The sequence below is a fragment of the Protopterus annectens genome, chromosome 8.part0, assembly GCF_019279795.1.
Source record: "Protopterus annectens isolate FY-2018-M chromosome 8.part0, PAN1.0, whole genome shotgun sequence".
Taxonomy (NCBI): Eukaryota; Metazoa; Chordata; order Ceratodontiformes; family Protopteridae; genus Protopterus; species Protopterus annectens.
Window position 1 is genome coordinate 708,598,738 of NC_056741.1, and position 21,597 is coordinate 708,620,334.

The 21,597-nt window shown below is 42.4% G+C and overlaps 1 protein-coding gene across 2 annotated transcripts in view; it reads left to right on the top strand.

The window, feature by feature from the left end:
- Positions 1-21,597, top strand: part of GON4L (gon-4 like) — a 3,426,849-nt gene that overhangs the window by 755,748 nt on the left and 2,649,504 nt on the right. For both annotated transcript variants that reach the window (XM_044080158.1, XM_044080159.1), the window contains one exon: positions 15,437-15,823. In XM_044080158.1, coding sequence (XP_043936093.1) covers positions 15,437-15,823 — 387 coding nt within the window. The remainder of the gene's footprint in view (positions 1-15,436; positions 15,824-21,597) is intronic.

Sequence of the window (21,597 nt, forward strand, 5' to 3'; positions counted from 1 at the left end):
ACCCTATTTCTCTTTACTTACCTCTTTTACTACCCTACCTTACAGCATACGCTCTTTTACTGATTGTTTTTCTTAACATTCTGCCCTCTCTTGTCTCTACCCACTCCGTTCGCCCTGCGGGCTCACTCCGCTCCCCTCCCTACCCCCAATTCCCACCCACCCCCAGGGGGTCCTACTCTTATACTTTCTAACCACACCTCTTCCTTTCCCACTACCCAGTTCACATTTCCCATCAGCTAATTTCTCTTTAATTTCCCATCTCAAACCACTCCCCTCTTTAATCACCACACCCTCCTATCACTGCACACTCCCAGCCTTTTCACCTCCCTCCCTACCTAGTCACAACATATAACTAATCTTTCCAAATGGCCTATTCAACTATCCCTTTTCAAATTCGATTCTGCTTCATTCTTTTACTACTACCATTACTAACCTTTACATATTTTCTCTCTTCATATGAGCACTTATTATATCCACAACCAGACCACTCCAAACAACAAACCAACTCCCAGTCCATACCACACCTATATAACCATGCAAACATAACATACTCACCTAGCTACATATCATTAAATATAATACACAATATTTCAAAAGACTGTTATTTCTCTACAACAAACTCCCTATCCCAAGCCATCTACTACAACTTCTCACAGTAAAGGATGGTGATATTCATCCTAACCCAGGTCCAACTGCAACCCCTATCACTCTTCATTACCTTAATCAGTCTATCAATTCTCCCCTTGCAAGACCTTCTAACTCACTCCTACTGGCTCATCTGAACATACGTAGCATTAACAACAAATTAACTCAACTCCATGCTCTCCTAGAAGTGTACACCTTTGACATTATTTGCCCAACTGAAACATGGCTAAAACCTGCCATCAAAGATAATGAAATTATCCCACCTGGATATAATATCCTAAGGCTTGACAGAGTAGCTAAGAAAGGTGGTGGTGTGGCTATTCTATTTAAATCAGGCTTTCAACTAACCACTTATAACTGTAACATACCGCTGGACTCCAAAACAGAAATTCTCATTACTAAACTTAAACTTAACAATGCTAAATCAATCTATATTATCTGTATGCATCTGCCCCCTGGAAATAACATAGCCACCTTGGAAAATATCCTCTGCTGGCTATCCCAACACCTACCTCAAGAAACCATTATCCTAGGCGATATGAATTTAGACTGGAATACTTATTGTAGTAGCCTCCCTACCACTCACATAAACCTATATGGTTTCTCCCAGACCATTACCTTCCCCACCAGAATAAATAAATCTAACAAGAAAGCTAACACACTAGATTGGATTCTAACAGTCATACTCACTACTATGACTCTGGAACCCTCCCTGATGACATCAATGACCACTCACTCACCTATATCATTAGACATAAAACCAACACCCCTAACCCAACCTCTACCAGACATATTAGATCCAAAAAGAAATTTAACCCTGATCTATTCAAAATTGAACTTAGAGCTTGCAACTGGGCTCCCTTAAAACATCTTCCTTTAGATGAAGCCGTTAATTTCTTTAACTCTACCTTCCTTGCCATTCTTAATCACCATGCTCCAACCAGATCTATAAGAATTAAGGCCAAGCCTGCCCCATGGCTTTCCAGCGAAACCAAACACAAAATTCACATCAGAAATAAATACTGGGCCAAATGGAGAATGACAAAAAACACCACTGACCAACTAACATTTAGAAAGCTAAGAAATGACACTAAAAAGGCCATACTCTCTGATAAACAAAACTACTACTTACAATGTCAACAACCTAATCACAACAACCCACAGAAATTCTGGGCCAGCATCAAGCAATTACTGCACCCAGGTAAATCTACTACACCAAACCCTCAAAATACAGACTTGAATAATCCAATCCAAACAGATAATACCTTTTTTACAGATACTATCCAATTACTAGCCAGTCAACTAACACCTAATACCGTCACAATACCCTCATACTCCTCAACCCCACCCCCCCTTTTCATTTCAAACCTGTTACAACCTCATTTATTCAAACCCTTTTGAATAAACTGAAACCATGCTCTCCTTCTGCAGACCTACTGCCTTCTGAATATCTACAGATATCATCCAAGGCCATAGCCTATCCTATTTCTATATTGATAAATAGATCAATTACTGAAGGTTACATCCCCACCATATGGAAAGTCTCCCACATAATCCCCCTACATAAAGGAGGACATTCCACAGAAATATCAAACTATCGCACCATTGCCCTACTTTCTCCCCTAGCTAAAATTATGGAGAAGTGTATCCACAAGCAACTACTCCACCATCTAACTGAAAATAACTTACTTTCCAACTGTCAACATGGTTTCAGACCCTCACACAGCACTACCACTGCCCTCTTGTCTTTCACTGACTATATTAACAGGCACCGAAACCTGAATAACCTTTCTTCTGCTCTATTCATCGACCTGTCCAAAGCATTCGACATGGTAAGCCACCAAATTCTCTTAAACATCCTGAAATCTCTCTCATTAGACCCACTTTCCATAAAATGGTTCCAATCCTACCTTGACAACCGACAACAAGCAGTACTTTGGCAAAACACTTTATCCACCCTTCTACCTGTTACCTTAGGAGTCCCTCAGGGATCCATACTTGGACCTCTTCTTTTCTCTATATTTATTAATGACCTTCATCTAGCTATTCCCACAAGCCACCTGCATACAATATGCTGATGACTCAACCCTATTATGTTCAGCTACATAATCCCATGACCTTCATGTTCTCACCCAAAAAGTATTCAACATAGTTGAACAATGGTTCTCTCAGCATTGCCTCCTCTTGAACCCTAAAAAAACCAAACTTCTCCTCTTCACGCCTACTCATAAGTCCTCCCCTTTCCAATTCTCAGTAACATCTACCAATGATACTATTATATCTCCTGACTCTACCACCAAACTACTCGGTGTCACCATTGACAATAATCTCAGCTTTGACATCCACATCAATAATACCATAAAGACTGTTGATAAAAAAATCGGTACCCTCTACAGGATAAAACCCTTCCTTTCCCCCACTGCTAAAACTACAATTGCCCACACACACTTGATCTCTACACTCCTTTATGCCTCTCCCATTTTTACTAATCTCTCCAAGAATAACCTCAACAAATTGGAAATGGCTTATAATAACATAGCACGATTTGCTACAGGCAAACCATTCGGAACCCATCATTGCATTAACGTAAAACAGCTAGAATGGTTAGAACTACAACACCTGATTAAATTTCACCAACTCACCCTTGCCCACAACATCCTTTATAAACCTTCTAATTCTCCAAGTTTATCTACCGTAATCACCCCCTACACAAATATGATGTCCTTACGCTCATCTCAAAAACTACTAGTCCACACCACTAAACCTAACAACAGAGCTTGGGGATTCCCTTTTCTCTAATTCTGTAGGTAAATCCTGGAATCTTCTCCCTTGTGACCTCTCCTCACTCACCTCATTATCTCTCTTTAAAAATAGACTTAAACTTCTCCTCAAAACTCACTGGCTATGCCCCTGTTCAAAACCAGACTAGTCATCTACCTCTACTAAGTTATCTAACCTATCCAGTGCTTACTAGCCTCTGCTACTTTTTTTCCATCTTATCATACTTTTCTTATCTACCCCTTTTCTTTTTTTATATCCTCTTTTTACTTTCTCTTCTTAAGTAACTCCTTTGCTACATTACTACTCACCTAACTTCCTTTGTTTTACTATGACCTAACCTGGTATGTCTCCATACTTGAAATTTCACTGTTTTATGATTTTTTTCCTCAGTAATATAAACTCTGTACTGTTAATTACTTAATACCATTGTTGACGAGTTTTATTTCCTTTTTAAAGTTGCTATTTTTATTAGTATATTGATATTTTTTTCTGTGTTGTTTGAACTTGTACTATTGTATTTAGACCATGTCTTGGAGCTCATCTCCCCGGGCCTCTACTGAAAAAGGACATGTATCCAGCTAGACTAACTAGCCCGGTCAACAAATATAAAATAAAATAAATAAATAAAATAAAATTTTGTATTTGTCTTTGACCTGACAGCATCAGCTGGGAAGAACCCACTCATGCATCTGCCTTGCTTGCTCTGTAAGTAAGTTAACTAGGGTACAGTAATGTCTTTTAGATTCAGCAAGGACTATAGTAAAAAATTAGTTTAGATGTTTTTGTATTTATTAATTTGAGACTGTTCTGCAATGTTGTTTTAAATATTTCCTGTGATTTTGAATTCTGAAGTCACTGTCAGTGCATATTTAGTATCGTCTTGTTCTTTTATTATTTATTATTAAATATATTTAAACTTGTCTAGAGATATTTAAGCTCTTAGAGTACTTGCGTATCTATTTGGTGACACTGTGCAGGCCAGTCCTAAAGCCTTGCTCTTGGTCAAACTGCCATTTGGATTAATAGTAACATTACACAGTAGGATGAGGCACCCTTTAAGGGCCTTAAAGTAGCTGATAAGAGTTGGCTGGTGGCAGTGATAACCACCTTATTATCTGGTCAAAAGGGGGCATAGCTAGTAAACCTGTGCCAGCCTTTCCCAGGAGTGTGTGGGGCTGTGGGTGTGTAAGTCAAATCTCAGTGTGCGTGTCAGCTACTTGGGCAGGGAGATGAAGCACTGATTGGATAGAAGGGTGGTGGAGATCTTGGCTTGGCCACTCAGCTGGGATCTCAACTCTTTAGCTGTGCCAGTGGGGACTCTTATTGTTGATCTGGAGAAAGAGGGAGAAACTAGCCCCAGACTGACTGTGGTCTCTGTATGCTGTTATGGGAAATTGCACTTTACCGTGTGCGTACTTGTCATCCTCCCAGTATGTGCATCCCCCACTGTTGCCAGTGGTGAGGATTGAGGCTCCTTGATTACTGGGCCAGTGCTGGGGCATCACAGGAACATCCTTATTTGACTTTTCTGTAAAAGAAACACTTACCAGCAATGAACAAGAAAGAAAGACCCTGTCTGCTGTAGATGTTAAATTTTCTATCCTTCAGTGGTATCTCCTGATCTTTAGGATGCATAATATCACATCAAAACAGGCAGTCCCGGAGACACTTACACTTCAATGGAAGCCAGTCACTACCAGATCAAAGCCCTTCGCTTTGGACTCGCCATAGCCTCCAGGGTGTTTGCCAAGTGTATGGCAGTGGTAGTAGCTCATCTGAGGCTACAAGGAATCTGAGTGTTTACATATCTAGATGACTGGCTTCTGATTGACCCAACCATGCATCTCCTAGAGTAGTCCAGGGATATTTTGCTCCAGATGTGTCAACCACTAGGTATAACCATCAACTTTGGCAAATCAAAAGTGACACCAGTACAGAGCCTGGAGTTTATTGGTGCCCATCTGAACACAATAACCTAGATTGCTTCCTTATCTTCTCACCATGTATGTACATTCAGATCTCAGGTTCATCAAATTCTTTCTCATACTGCTCCTCCTGCACAACTAATTCTTTGAACTTTAGGTTCCATGGCAACTGCCATAGTTTGAGTTCCCTTAGCATGATGTTTTATGAGTGTTCTTCAATTTACGCTAGCTGTTGAATGTGTATTTCTTCGACAGCCCCTATTGTTTCCAATTGCACTTAACTCAAGTATGCAAACGCCATGTTCAGTCAGAAGACATTTGTATAGGTTGGCCTTTTGTTCTTCCACCTGCTGCGTGATCATGGGCACCTCCCAACTGGGATGGGGTGGGGTATGTTCCTTGGGAAGGATGGTCCAAAGCATTTGTCCCCCCCCAAGAAATCAAATTGTGTATCACTGGAAATGAGAGCAGTCCTTTTAGTATGGCAGGCATTCCAAGATGTTCTCCCTCTAGGGAACATTGCGATTCATATTGACATGTCTGTGATCTGGTTCATCAACAAACAAGGGGGAACTTGATCCTACCTGCTTTGCCAAGAAGCCGTGAGGGTGTAGCAATGGGCGATCTCCTCCTACCACTTTCTTATAGCAAAGCACATTCTGGGGACAACAAATGTAATAGCAGACAAACTCAGCAGGTTCATTATGATGCCTCAAGAGTGGTCTCTCAGTCCAACGGTGTAGGAAATTTTCAGCTGTTGGGGCTAACCATGCTGCACACTCTTTGCATCTCCCCACAATGACAAATGCAGCAGGTACTTTGCCCTGATCCCCCCTTGGGGGAGTCAAAGAGACATTCTGTAGTCCATGTGTGGCCCTACAGTCTCCTATACACTATCCTCCAGTACATCTGATTCCGAAATTCTTACAGAAAGCCAGTCTGTTGAATAGCTCAGTTATCCTCATTGCCCCTTTTTGGCCTCGCCAGCTGTGGTTATCCTTCCTTTAGTCTCATCTTTGTTATCCTCCCTGGATACCAGACCAAAGTCCAGATCTTCTTTTACATCCTTAGGGGGGTGAATTATCCCAATATCCCAGCCTTCAGGCTAACCACATGTTTTCTCCAGTTCCATTAATATTCAGACAGCCCAGGCTTTCTTCCCCAGTATGAACCATACTGTTATCCTCACAGAAAGACTCCACCAAAAGGTTTTACAAGAGTACATGGAAAAGATTTTTTTTGGGCTATGAAAAACAAAACTGACACTCTCACTGCCCCTGTCTCTGCCATACTAGGTTTTCTAGCTACTCTGTTTAAAGAAAATGCTAATTTTTCCACAGTCAAAGTGAAGTTAGAAGCCATATGAAATTTTCATTCAGGAGACAAAAAGTATGGTTTGGCTGCTTTCAGATTATGTAAGGCATTCTTAAAAGGTACCTTCCTCCTTAGACTTCCAGTAAAAGACCTATCACCACCATGGAATCTAACAGTGGTACTGCAGGGTTTGACTCAAAAACACTTTGAACCTTCAACAAAAACTGACTTAAATATTTATCTTGGAAAAGAGCCTTTTTGCTGGCTGGCTGGGGGGGGGGGGAGCGGCAAAGTGCAACACATGAAAATTGTACTGTATGTCTTCAAATTTTTTTGCTGGTTGCTTGAGTTCCAGTTAATTGAGAGTTTACTGTGGAGCCATGGCCACTTCATCTGCTTTTTGGTCAAGAACATCTATTGATGATGTTTGCACAGCAGCCACATGGTCTAATGCTCGTACCTTTGTTTCTCACCTTATCTCCAGAAGTAGAGCTTCCTTTGGTTCAGCCTTTCTCTAGACTATCCTTCCACCCAAGATTCATGTTGCTGAGGACTCTGTCCCATTTATTGAGGAAGAATGAAAAGGACATCATCAGATTTAAGTTATGTACTCACCATAACTACTTGTCTGTGTTGCCCATTTTCATTTTTCCTCAACTGCTCCCTCCTCCTCTCTTCTGTTATCTCCTGGAGTGACCTGATGGACCTCTGGAACCTGTAGGTTTGCTTGAGCCTACGCTTATCTATTTTTCCTCTCTTCATTACTTAATGAATACATCTGATGTTGTTAATCTTCTTTCCATTCATTACTGATGGGTTCAGTTCTGAGCCCCTTGGAATCGTGTCGGCCTAATACCAAGCTCACGTACACCAAAAACTATCGAACTAAGCAGCTACCCAAAATGCCCTTCTCCCTGTTACCACATATCTTGTTTGCCGCATAGCTATATAGCAGTGTTTCACCGAGCTGTCAAGCTAAGTGGTATTCTTAGAAAACCAAAGAAACCGTGTTGGGTAAAACCTTGGTGCAGAAATAAATCCAAATGAAAGGTAAAAAGTAAAAAATGCACCAAGATAACACACAGCAAACGTTTAATCACAGCAAAGTACAAAGTGGTAAGCGCTTTCACAACCGAAGTTGCTTCATCAGACACCACAGTAAAACATGCACAGGTTTAAATAGAGATTCTAAAATGCCAATTAATCAATAAAAATCACACAATGATTAAGTAGCAGTGAAAAACAATTAAGTACAAAGTGGTAAGCGCTTTCACAACCGAAGTTGCTTCATCAGACACCACAGTAAAACATGCACAGGTTTAAATAGAGATTCTAAAATGCCAATTAATCAATAAAAATCACACAATGATTAAGTAGCAGTGAAAAACAATTAAGCCTCATGCTCAAACTAAAAAAAGCATTGCTTAAAAACATTGCTTAAAAACATTGTACAAGAAGGAATCAAATACTATACATGAGAAAGCACTTAAAAAACTTATAAAATCATTATAAAACATGGAAAAATACTAGGCAGGAAAAAGTTAAATAGAATACTTGGAAACTAATAGTTAAATACATTAGACTAATTTTAGCTAATCTTAATGCTTGAGATGTCTAGCCTTTAAAAAAGGGACCAAGGAAGTAGTAGCATTCAAACCAGGATACTTTTCAGCATTAAGTTTCAAAATCCACTTCTGTTCATGTCCCTCTGTGATAAGTGCTTTCTCATGTATAGTATTTGATTCCTTCTTGTACAATGTTTTTAAGCAATGCTTTTTTTAGTTTGAGCATGAGGCTTAATTGTTTTTCACTGCTACTTAATCATTGTGTGATTTTTATTGATTACTTGGCATTTTAGAATCTCTATTTAAACCTGTGCATTTTTTACTGTGGTGTCTGAAGCAACTTCGGTTGTGAAAGCGCTTACCACTTTGTACTTTGCTGTGATTAAACGTTTGCTGTGTGTTATCTTGGTGCATTTTTTACTTTTTACCTTTAAGTGGTATTCTTCTTGATATTTTCTGGATATTTGGATGTATATCTCTTATTTAGTCTCTCTAAATCTGTTTCCTTTCTACTTCAGTCGTTTAGAGTTATTTGTAACTTTCCTAACTAGCTCTACCCATTGGGTAATTCTTTTTACCATCGTTGGTACACCCTCTCCTTACCCTTGTGGTATCTCTTGATACAATTGTTGGTATTTTCTTTCCTTTTTTTCCCCTTTCTAGGTATTTTCCTTTCTTGATTTTCTAGTTAGTTAACTCGTGATAAGTGTGTTTGTGGACATGTCTGATATAAAAAGGGTCTTCGGGGTTTAAGCATTGCTCCTCTTGCAGTGGTAAACTCTCAAACAGTGACTCTCACGACGACTGCGTTTATTGCCTGGGGGGTTCTCATCTCTCTGTTAACCCCCCCCCGTCAAATCTGTCAAAGTTTCAGTCAGCGGACGCTAAATGAACGCAAGAACAAATTGATTTTGAAAGGCCTTCTTGCTTCTCCTTTTTCAGAGGCCCTTTGTGTTGGAGGTGTCAACCCCTCCAGTGAAGGACAAGAAACGTCCCCACTCTGATCCCTCTTCACCAGCTGGTGATAGGGGTAAGACACCTAAACATAAGGCCCACAAAACTTCCTCTGAGCATTGACTTGCTACTTTGGCTCCGACTACTGCTGTTCCGAGCTCTGCTTAGAGTACTATTACAACTCAAGCCATGGATATTACCAGATTCACAATGTCGGCGCCACCTTCGGCACCAACTCCTCCAGCAACGGTACCGACCTTGCCTTTGACTACATCGAAAGCAGTTCCGACTTCTGCCATTACTTTGGAACTGATGACATTGACTCAGAGTGCCTCTTCGGCACCAAGTCCTTTTACTGCTCCATTGGTTCCTTTACTACCGGTCTCCAAATTAGAGACTACGGTGCCACTAGCTCAGACACCACGGACCCGATACTCCCCCTCTTTGGATCCGTTCCTGGGTCAAATGTACAGCCCCTTTTTAGATTGACCGGACTCCTCACCAGGAGTCTATCCGAACTTGATTTGGTGCGCCTGTTGGATCAGCTGTTGACGGCCAGAGGGATACCAAATGTTCCAAAGACTCATCACCCTCTGGGACTTGGTCTATCTCTCCTAGGACTCTGACGTATATTCCTCCTTCGGACCCATCGGTTCTGAAGCCCATTGCTCCGATGTCTTTTGTGGAACCCTGTTACTCGGCGCCTACAGTGACTGTCACTGAGGCTTCGAGGCCATCCTTTTGGTTTTCGGTTCTGACAGAACCATCCCTTCCTCAGACTCATGGTTTGGGGGCAGATTCCTCGGTTCAGGGCATGGTTCAAAGTGTTTATCGGTTCCTCCCTTGGATCTGGGGATAGGGCCTGCCTCGATCTTGCTTGAGGCTGCATCCCTGGGAGCGGGTCCGACGGAGCGGGGTTTGACCCCTGTTCTGAGGTTGTCCTTTTCAGTTCTGGGCTCCCACTCCCCTTCGGGCGGGCCTGCTGTTCGGGTGATGGGGTGGGTGCTTGCTTCGGGAAGCGCTCCGATGTCGGAACTTCATCCTGCTCCCTCTGAGCTACAGCTACCATGAGCCACCTCCCTGGGACATCTGGAGGAGGAGCCCCAGGAAACCCCAGTTCGGGGTACCCACCCTTCCGAGTCTTCCTTCGATATTCCCACTGAGGAACCTCCTCAGAAGAAGGTATGCAAGAGGAAGCACATAGACTCTCTTGAAGAGTCTTTGACAGAAGACACGGACTACAAATGATGGGGAGTGGTCCCCATGGTCATCCCCGGATGATGTCTCCTTTGGAGACATCCTGGAAATATTAAAACAGAGGGGTGGCTGGAAGCCCTCCAACCCTTCTTCAGAGGAATCCGTGTTCCTGCAGCTTTTCGCTCCCGGCCTTCTACCTCTTGGGTGACCCAACCTGCTGACGAGTTAATCCAGTTCGTCATGCAGCGTGCTTGGCTGAACTCTGACTCTGTTGAAGCTATTCCCCAGAGACCTGGTAAGATTCTTTCTCTTCTGGAAGAGCATCAGCACTGGTCCAGAGGTTTGCCAGTTGACACTATGGTGGTGGGCGGCGGCCACTAAAAAGGATTTAGCGGAAGAAAGTCGTACTGTTCATTCGCCCAACAGGGAGTCTCAGGCTGTGGACAGGTTGGGGAAGCAAGTCTTTGCTTTAGCGACCTTTGCTGTCAGGTTCCTGAACTACTTGTCACACTTTGCGAGGCTCCAAAGAGATCTGATTACCGAACTTTCTGGATCCCCCGCAGGTCAAGTTTCTGACTAAGCATGGGACAAGGTTGCCTCTCAACTTGCCACCCTTGAATCTATTTTCATTTCGTCCATGAGGCTACTCTCCCACGCAACCGAAGGGGCGGCCAGGGCTGCGGGTGCAGGCATAGTCATGAGGCGTCATGCCTCTGTGACCTTGCGGACTCCTTCAAGTTCTCCTTTTTGAACACCCCTATTGAACCATCTTCCTTATTTGGTTCTAAAGTGAAGGACACACTAGCCAGGTGCAAACAAGACGGAAAGACTCTGTCTGCCATTGGCCTACGTTTTTCCAAGCCTCAGCTTTCTTTTTCCAGGAACCAGAGGAGTGGGAAAATCTGGCACAAGAAATCTCAGGGTCCTTTCCGTAATGCACATGGCGAGGATTCCCCCAGAGGCAGAGGGGGTTTCAGTGGTGGAAGACGCCCCTTTAGGGGCAGAGGGGTTCCTTGAAACTAAGACTCCAATGATTCCTTCTCTGAGCAGTCTTATCAACACTCCTGAAGCGTTGCCCGATTGCTTTCCTCTGGAAGCAGTCGAGGCACATTTTTCTCTGCACCAAACTGCCTGGTGCTCTATTACAAATGATCGATGGGTGCAGAGAGTAATCTCCAGAGGCTACTACATCCCTCTAACCTCCCGTCCAAAACCTGCAATAACCTTCCTGATGTTCCACCCAATCAAAGGGAAGAAGCGGCTTCAGAGGTAAGAAAGCTGTGTCAAAAATGAGTCATCTAATCAGTCCCTCCAGACCAATGCAGATCCAGGTTTTACTCAAGATTCTTTTTAGTGCCTAAAAAGACTGGGGAATGAGACCCATTCTGGATCTCAGCCATTTAAACAAATCAGTTGTACAAACCAAGTTCCGCATGGCCACTATTCAGTCCATTCTCCCATTTTTAAGGGAGGATGTTTGGATGTGCATGCTAGAGCTCCAGTATGCATATTACCCACATCAAAATGGACAAACGCTCCAGGAATCTCCTTCGCATCTGGCTAGGAGCCAATCATTACGAGTTCCGAGCCCTGCCATTCGGTCTCTCGACGGCCCCCATAGTGTTCACAAAATGTCTAGCAGTGGTGACAGCTCATCTGAGGCTTCAAGGATTCCAGGTGTTTCCATATTTAGATTGGCTCCTCTCCACCCCCACCAAGCGTCTTCTGACTATGGCCCTCCGATACACCCTTTCACTAGCGGAGTCCCTGGGCATCACTGTACACTGGGAGAAATCCAACTTAGAACCCACCCAACAGCTGGAATTTATAGGGGCAGTTTTCGATACTCGATCCTGCCTGGTATTTCTCCCAGCTCACAGGCTTCAGAGGTTAAGATTGCAAGTGGATGTGATACTCTGTCAAAAGAAGGTGTCAGCAAGGGAAGTTCTCCAGGCTCTGGGGTCCATGGCTGCAGCCATTCCATTAGTTCCTCTGGCAAGTTTACACACGAGACTGCTACAATGGCTCCTATTGTCCTTGTGGTTTGCAAATCTTCACCCCCTAAACTCGCAGGTGCTCATAACCAACTCTTGCAAGCAAGATCTCCTCTGGTGGATGAGGCCAGATGCAGAACTTAGGTTTTGCCCCTTTCAGACCCTACAACCCAATGTCACTGTGACCACAGACACTTCCCTGATAGAATGGGGGGGCCATTTTCAGGGAAGGACAGTCCAAGGCACGTGGTAGAGCTTAGAGGCCAACCTGCATATCAATGTTCTGGAGTTAAGAGCGGTGCTGTTTAGTGTTGCAGGCATTACATCCACTTCTTCCCCCTGGAAAGATTGCAATTCAGTCAGACAATATGTCAGAAGTCTGGTACATCAAGAAACCAGGAGGAACCAAATCCTACCCCCTATGTCAAAAGACCATGAGAATTTGGCACTGGGTGATAGCTTCTGACCGCTTTCTTATAGCAACGCACATCCCAGAGAGTTCCAATGTGATTGCGAGCAGGTTGAACAGATGCATTCTCCTTCTACATGAGTTGTCTCTCAATTCCAAAGTGACGGCAGAAATTTTCAGCCGATAGGGCCAGCCCTGCTGCGACCTCTTCGCCTCCCTTTGAACAAATGCAGCAGCTACTTTGCCCTCTTTCCCCCAGAGTGTGAGTCCCCGAGAGATGCTCTGACTCATGATTGGCCCATGGGTCTCCTCTACGCCTGTCCTCCAATTTCCTTGATACCTCTGTTTGTAAAGAAAGCCACTCGGTTAAGATGCAAGGTGATCCTCATTTACCCAGTCTGGCCTCGTCAAGTGTGGTTCCCCTTCCTCCGGCCTCATCTGTTAAAGCCTCCATGGGTCCTGGACACTCCTCATCCCCAAGGGTTGACTCACCCAAATCTGTCCAGTCTCAAGCTGATGGCTTGGTTTCTCCACTTTCGTTAGTCGTTAGGCAGAAAGCCCTTTCCTCATCTGTTCGCGATATCATTCTGGCCTCCCATAAACCATCAATCAGAAAACTTTATAGAGATAAATGGAAAAGGTTTTCTCTATAGTCTAAAGAATGGATGCTAGATCTCTTCTCAGCCCCGGTCTCTGTAATCCTTCAATACCTTTCTGAGTTATTTGAAAATGGTGCATCAGCCTCTACCATACGAGTCCATTTAGCAGCAATTTCCAATTTTCCTAACTGATTACAGGGCATTCCAATTATGTTCTTTCTCAAAGGAGTGTTTCACAGCAGACCTCCAATTAGGCATCCCTTAGAGACATGGAATCTATCTCTAGTACTGCAGTCTCTGTCTCAATCCCCCTTAGAGCCTGCTGCAAAATGTGAGCTCAAATTTCTCTCATGGAAATCTCTCTTTTTGGTAGGTGTCACTTCAGCTAGACGGATCTCAGAATTACAGGCCTTATGCATCAAGAGACCATACCTAATGTTTCGTAAAGACAGAGTATCTCTACATACTAATCCATCTTTTCTCCCCAAAGTGGTTTCTGATTTTTCTGTGAACCAATCCACCGAGCTCCCGGTGTTTTTCCCAAACCATTCCAATAAAGGAGAATGCTGCCTACACTCCTTGGATGTGCATAGGCAACTACGTTTTTACCTAGAGAGGACTAAATCTATCTACAAGACAGCCCAACTTTTCATTTCCTTCTCTGGTCCAAGAATGGGATATGCTGTTTCAAAAGTCACTTTATCAAAGTGGCTCAGAGATTGTATTCCCTTTTCATATTCACATGCAAATGAGCCTAGACCTCACCATATCAAAGCACATTCAACTAGAGCTATAGCGACCTCTGTAGCTTTTCATTCCAGAGCCTCTATGGACGACATTTGCACAGCAGTCATTTGGGCTAAACCACACACTTTCATCAAACATTACAAGTTGGATATGGTCTCCAGGGGAAGAACGGCCTTCTACTCAATGGTGTTCAGGAATGTTCTTCCATAAAGGCCACCCAGGTTTCCCATGTAGCTTTGGGATTCTGTCCCATCAGTGATGAATGGAAAAAAGATTAACAACATCAGAGAAAGAAGTTATGTCTTACCATAACGTTCCATCTGTGTTGTTGAACTTCTTCCATTCATCACATCCCACCCTCCGTCCCCCACCAAAGGTGGATCTCATGGGTCCTTGTGGTATGTCAGGATTTTTGCGCAGAATTGGCCTCTGCTTTATTTCTATATGTCTTTTGCAAACTCGATCTGAGGTAACAGGGAGAAGGGCATTGTGGGTAGCAGCTTAGCTCGAGAATTTTTGGTGTACGCGAGCTTGGTATTAGGCCGACACGGTTCCGAAGGGCTCTGAACCGAACCCATCAGTGATGAGTGGAAGAAGATCAACAACACAGATGGAACGTGTTGTTTTATGGCAACGAACTCAGTCTGAGGTATTGGGAATGGATTAGGGCATTATGGGTAGAGGGAAGAGCTCGAGAGTTGGATCCAAAGCGCATAGTATGTGGCTAAGTAGGGTATGAGGATCAGATCTGTAACCTATTCATTGAGAAGAATGAAAATAGACAAAACAAATGAGTAGTTATGGTGAGTACGTAACTTTTAATTTTGTAAAGAAGGATTCAGAGGTCTTTGCTGTAACTGGTCACCAAGACCAAGCAATATTGGGTATTCCATTGGTAAAAATTTGCTGAAAATGTGTCCTCTTGCGATACCACCTTTCCTTATATATTTTCTCTTTTTTTTTTTTTTTTTCAGACTTATGAAAGAGGACATTTTAAGTCCTATTTTGATTACCACAGCTGATTCTGAGGCTTTAACAGTGATTTCATTTTGAACGGTAGAAAGAAATATCAAGTACTTATTGTCTGGATAAATCAGTTGTAAAGGAGTAGGCAATTAATAAAAGTCAGCAAGTGTATGACAGCTGAAAAACAAGTGTCACAGTAATCTTTAAGATGGCATAAAAAAATAAGTAACATGACATAGAAGCAAGCAATTTTTTTTATTTGTTTTATTGCTGAAACCTACTTTTTTCCTTTCATTCTTCTCTGTAAATGCTTTATATTTTGATTTTTTTTACTTTGTAGGTGAAGTTGGCAGCCCATTAGTCTGTAAGAAAAGAAAGGCATCTTTCCAGGAGCATGAAAAGACAAAAAGCATCAGATTGGAGAGTGTTGAAGTAGTTGATACTGAATCCAGTAAACAGCCCCACAGAACAAGTGACTGCATTGCCCCAACATCCAGTGGAAGCATGTGCTTACAATCTAGTTCTTTAGAGGATGTTGTAACATCTTGTTTGACAAGTAAAAGGACTGGCTCAAGTGAGAGCAGTGTAGAAGAACAAAATTTAGGTGTAAAACAGTCATCCAGCTGCAGTAGTAATCATGGGAGTATACTCACTGGATCCAAAGATGCATTTCCAGGCAGTAATACTTCCCAAGTTAAGGAAGTGACAAAGGTTCAGGATTTCAATGGTATGTATTGTATTCTTGTTTATCTTGGGAATGCATTTCCATTCTTTTGTTAATGATGTAGCTCCCATGTCAATATTCCAGGTTATGTGAAGTACTTTACAGTGGGATCATTTTTTCAGAGGAGAGTTTATTCAGACTGTTATTTACTAGTTAGGATGTACATTGCAGATGTTTTCTTTAAAATGCAGTTTACAAGAACTTGCTTATTAAGGGACTTAAGAGTTACTGTTTTATGTGGTACAGTGGGAATCCAACCTGGCACTGTTCAGTGCCATTCATATTTTATTTGTATTTGCATTTGTTCACAGGGTAGTGTCTGATTGGGCTTGGTAGCCCGTTTTCAGCGGAGACCCGGGGAGAAAAGCTCCATTAATGTACAATACAATATCAGACATTTGATTAGCACTAAAACAGTTGCATACAACACAGAGAATCAACAGGGTAGTACATCCTTAGACGTTTGATTAGCACTAAAAATAGTTACATAACAAAGATCAGAGAATCGACTGGGTAGTACATCCATAGGATATTAGATTACACAGTTGTAAGAAATTGTAAAGGGTCATTTGATAATTTGCTTATTTTTATGGGAGGTGAGCAGAGGGGAGAGGATTCATGCAGAAAGGGAGGGGAGAATATAGCGCTTAGGAGGTAGAGAGGTAAAAGTAGGTAGGTAAAAGAGGTAGTGCGAGGGAGAGATGTAGTGGGTAAAAGTAGAGAATGAGGGAGTAGAAATATGTTGGGAAGAGGTTAAGAAAAAACATGTGAGTGGAGGTAAAGGACATTATCCAGGAGAGCAATATGGGCATAACCAGTTGTTGTTCAGGTGTTCTTTTAGCCTGCGTATGAAATCAGGAGAGGATGGGGTACTTTGTAAGATTAAGAGGAGGGAATTCCAGTAATTGGCAATTTTGTTTGAATAGAGGGAGTCTTCGTGGGAGTTCCGGGAGTGAGTAACTTTGAGCAGTGGTCTGTTGGAGGATCTGAGGTCTCTGTTACGAGTTGAGTCTGAATAAGGGAGGAGGTGGCAGGGCAGGTGAGAGGGTTTTGAATAATTTTGTGGGTGAGGACAAGTTGATTTAAAGTTAAGAGGTGAGGCCGTTCTAGCCAGTTCAGTTGTTTTAGAGCAGTGCAGTGATGAGCTTTATGAGGGAGATTGGTAGCAAACTTAGCTATTTTGTTGTATCAGGATTCTAGGTTTTGAAGGTCGTTTTTACGTAAGTTGGTGAAAATGTGTGAGTAGTATAGCAGTGTAGACAGAAGCTGAGCTCTAGCTGTGACTAGTTTTGCATGAGGTGTTAAGAATGGTTTTGCTCTGTAGAGAGCACCGAGTTTTGCATGGACCTTTTTGATTGTTTGGGATATATGAATGTCAACTTTTAGGAGGCTGTCTATGATAACACCTAGTCTTTTGGCCTGGTTAGTAGGTTCAGTTTTTGTGCCATTTGTGGATAGAATAGGGGGGGGGGGAGAGGTGTACTTTTATCTTTGTTTGTAAAGTTTATTATCTTAGTCTTCTTTGGGTGGAGAATGAGTTGATGGCTAATAAGAAATTATTCTGTTTCCTGGAATGCTTTTTGTGTTCTTTCTGAGGTTCTAGTGGGGATGGGGCAGATACGATGAGTGTAGTGTCATCAGCATACTGTGTTATTGTGGTTAATGTGGTAGGTGACATGAGGTCATTTGTGAAAATGATAAATAGAAGGGGGCCTAAAATGGACCCTTTGGGAACACCTGTGTTGACAGACATTAAGGGAGAGAGGTTTTGGTCCCATTTGGTGGCCTGATATCTGTTTGATAAGTAACTGTGGAACCAAGAAAGGGTTGATTGACTGATGTTGAAAATGGCAAGTTTGTTTAGGAGAAGTTGGTGGGATATGGTGTCAAAAGCTTTTGACATATCTAGGAATACAGCTGAGACAAATTCACCGTTGTTCATAAGGTGGTGAATGGTGTTTGAGAAAGCAATAAGGGCAGTATTAGTACTGTGCTTGGGGCGGAAACTGTGCTGTGTGTTAGCTAGAAGGTTATTTGATGTAAGGTGCTCTAGGAGTTGTTGGTGAATACATTTTTCAAGGATTTTGGCTATGGGTGGGAGTATTGCTGTGGAGCGGTAATTTGCAATCTCTGTGGAGGGGCCACCCTTGTGGAGAGGGGTGATGTGGGCGGTTATCCAGAGGTTGTGCACATATTCTTCAGAGGTAGATTGATTGATGAGTATTGAGATAGGGTAGGCGATAGATGGGGATGCGATCTTTAGGAACTCGTTTGTCAGGTGGTCATCAGCTAGGCTACAAGGCTTTAGCTTGCTTAGAAGATTTTTTTTATAAAGAATGTTTGAATAAGTTTAAAAGAGAGGGAGTCTGTTGAATTAGATGCAGGGTAGGGGGTAGTGAGTGGAGAGTTTTGCTGGCATTGTAGCAGGCTGAAAATAGAGTATATGAAGTAAGAGTTGATCTGAGAGGCTAGAGGTTCAGAGGTATTCGAAGTGGAAGGAGAAGGGGGGTGGGGTGTCTGCCAGGGTTGAGGAGGAGATGGATATTCTGCCAGAATTTTTGAGGGTTATGTAGGTGTTTTTCTTGGGAGGATTGGAAGTAATATTTTTTGTCCTAGTTGATTTTTGCCTTAGTTTGATTTTTAAGTTGCCGGTAATGTATAAGCATAGAATTGTCTTTGGAGGAGAGGTAGAGGGCTCTTGCTTTGTTGTTTAATTAGTAGTCTTGTTCTGGGGGATAGCCAAGGCAGTTGTTTTGCTTTGGTGCGAATCTTTCTTGTTGGGGCTAGACTATTTAGGATTTCAAGGAAAGTATGGTTAAAGAATTCTACTGTATGATCTAGTTGTGGATATGTAAGTGGTGACCAGTCATAGTTGAGAAGTAGCTGATTAAACAGGGTGGGGGAGAAATGTTTTTTGCTATGTATGTATTTATATGGACTGTGAGGTTTGATATGTAGTTTTTTGTGTAGCAGAAATGTGGGTGTGTGGTCACTAATGCTTCTGGGAAGGCAGCCAGATTGGTGGTTGAAGTTTGGCTTATTAGTTAGTGTCCAGTCTAATAGTGATTGTGTTTTACTGTGTTTATCGGTGTGGGTGGGGGAGTTTATGATTTGGGTGAAATTAAAGAGGTTGATGGGTTGTCAGAGGAACAGGAGAACCAATCTAGGTTGAAGTCTCCTAGGATTATAGTCTCTTGTGAAAAATAGGAGGAAGACCAGGAAAGGAGAAGTTCTATGTTTTGAAGGTTGTTTCCAGGGGGCATATAGGTAGCAATGATTATTATGGATTTTTGGGCATTTATATTCAGGCGAGAGATTAGGATTTCTGCATTGGGGATGTCAGGGGGTGAGCAGTTTGGTTTGGCTAGTATTAGGGAGTCTTTATACATGATTGCAACACCTCCGCCTTTCTTTTCTGGTCTATCTTGTCATATAATATTATAGCTGTTGTATGTTATTTCGGAGTCTTTGATGTTTGGTTTTAGCCAGGTTTTGGTGATGGCTACTATGGCTGGAGAGTATGTGGCCAGGATAGCATGGAATTCAGAGGTTTTGTTTACAATGCTCCTTAGATTAAAGTTAGTAATCAATAGATCTGAATGTGAAACTTTAGGTAGGGGAGAGTTTGTGTTGAGGTTTGGGTGGGGTTATGGTTGAGAAGTGGGTAATGTATAGTTTGGGCCTAGGTTGGAGTGGATGTCTGCCTGTAGTTTTGTGTGTGTAAGACTGTGGAGTAAAAGATTTAGTTTGGAGATAAGTAGATGGAATCTGAAGTTGGGAAGGTGAGGCTGAGAGAGCTCAGCATGTTTAAGGGAAAATAGATGGAAGTTTGAAACATTTGGGGATATATATTACTGTAGTGCAAGTATGGCTGTTGATAAGCTGTGCTAGTATGTGGGGGGGTGGTGCTGGTGTTGAAGTTTATATATGTAGATGTTTGAGGCAGTACAGGTTGGGTAGAGTAGGCATAGTGGAATAGAGATGTATGGGATTGTGAGGTGAAGTTGCATGTTTATAGAGTGTGAGGGAGTGAGTAGGCTGAGACAGGTAGGTGTAGAGTAGTAGGCTCTATAGGGTGGACTGTTTAGGGTGTGGAAGTGTTAGTGAGAATACTGGTGTAGGTGTGGCTGAGGTGGCATGGGAATGGATTAGAGAGAAGTTGAGGGAGGAGAATTTAAAAGGGGGAGTTGATGGAGTATGGAGAAATGAGTGAGGGGGTGGGGAACAAGGAAGAGGAGGTCTTTGTGACAGGAAAAGGAGTGGCTATGTGACTATAAATGTAGAGAGAGTGGGGGTGGGTGGGAATGGGGGTAGTGGAGCAGAGAGACCCCGAGTGTAGTGGGGCTGAACCCACTGGGATGTGCAGTAACAGAAAACGATCAGTGAGCCGATGTAGTAGACTAACAGTTCAGTTCAGCACAAGTTATTATGTAATGTCTAATGGGATAAGGACGTTGAAGGGATTACAGTGTAGTGTTGGTGGGGTGTATGTGAAAGAACATGGGACAAGGTATCTACCATGGAGTAACTAGTTATAGGCTAGAGGGAGAGAACAGAGATGCTTGTGAGAAAGAGGAGTTTCTAAGCGGGAAAAGAAATACAGTAAAAGTAAAGATATTGGATAAGAGAGAGGTAAACTAGGGGGAAATAACTAAAAACAAGCGCAGAAATAGAGGTGAGACTCTATATGTATAAGCGTCTACACCACCGAGAGAAAGCTACTTGCGAGCCTTTGTTCAGGTGTGCCAGCCAGGACAGTAAGCTTTACAGTTGCAGATATAAGCAAAAAACAATGTACGTTTGAGTAGCAAACAGTGCAGTTTCATTTAGGAGATAGTACTAACAAACATAATATTGGCTGCAGGATATGGCTCAAAGCAATGGTTAAGGCCGGTTGCTGTTTGGGCTGGTGTTCGTCCTTCACTGGTGGGGGTTTAGAAAAGCCGCAAATAGTAGAGTCACTATGAGGAAGACAGATAAATAATATAAAAATCAACCTCAGAGTATGAGTTACTAGAGGAGCACAGTAGTTCAGTTCTAAAATTGGATAAACAAAGGATAGAGCACAGCACAGCAATTATAGTAAGAGATGTTTGGAGGGACTGGTTTAGTAGAGGCAGGAGATTAGAGGTGAATAACAGAAGAAGGTAGTGGGAAAACAAAAGTGAGATTAGTATTGTAGGGGAAAATCTGTAACAGAGGACCAAAGAGTGTAGCAGCAAGGCAGAGTCAAAAGCAGAAATAAAATACCATAAACAGTATAAATGACCCCGTAAATGCAGATTACAACAAGTGAACCAAACAGTGGTATTTGCTCTACACAGTGTAATACATAATATAGCTATATCGTTTTTAGAAAGCAATCCATGTCTCACAATTACCATAAAATGTCAGGAACTATTTTAGAACCTAGTAGTCCTTCAACAAATTGCTGTAGCTTTCTTAAATATGCATAACTCTAATTTGTATGTTACCAGCCTTTTTCCAAGGATCATCCTCATGATTGCCTCAGCGTGACTTTGTTCCGTGTGATAGCCTGTTTTTAAAGTTGTTTGTGATATTTACTTTTAAACTGTTGTTGTATATGAAGAAAAGCTTAGGTGAACATTATTGGCAGTTGTTAAGATTTCATGTAGCCCAATTGGCACATTTTCTTTTTTAGGTTAAATGAAGATCTGGTATCTTTGGCTGCAGATTGTAGGACCACACTACACTTTGTTTTCCCAAGCTGCTTAGCCTCCATCCTTCTTGCCCTGGTATACTTCCACACCCTGTCT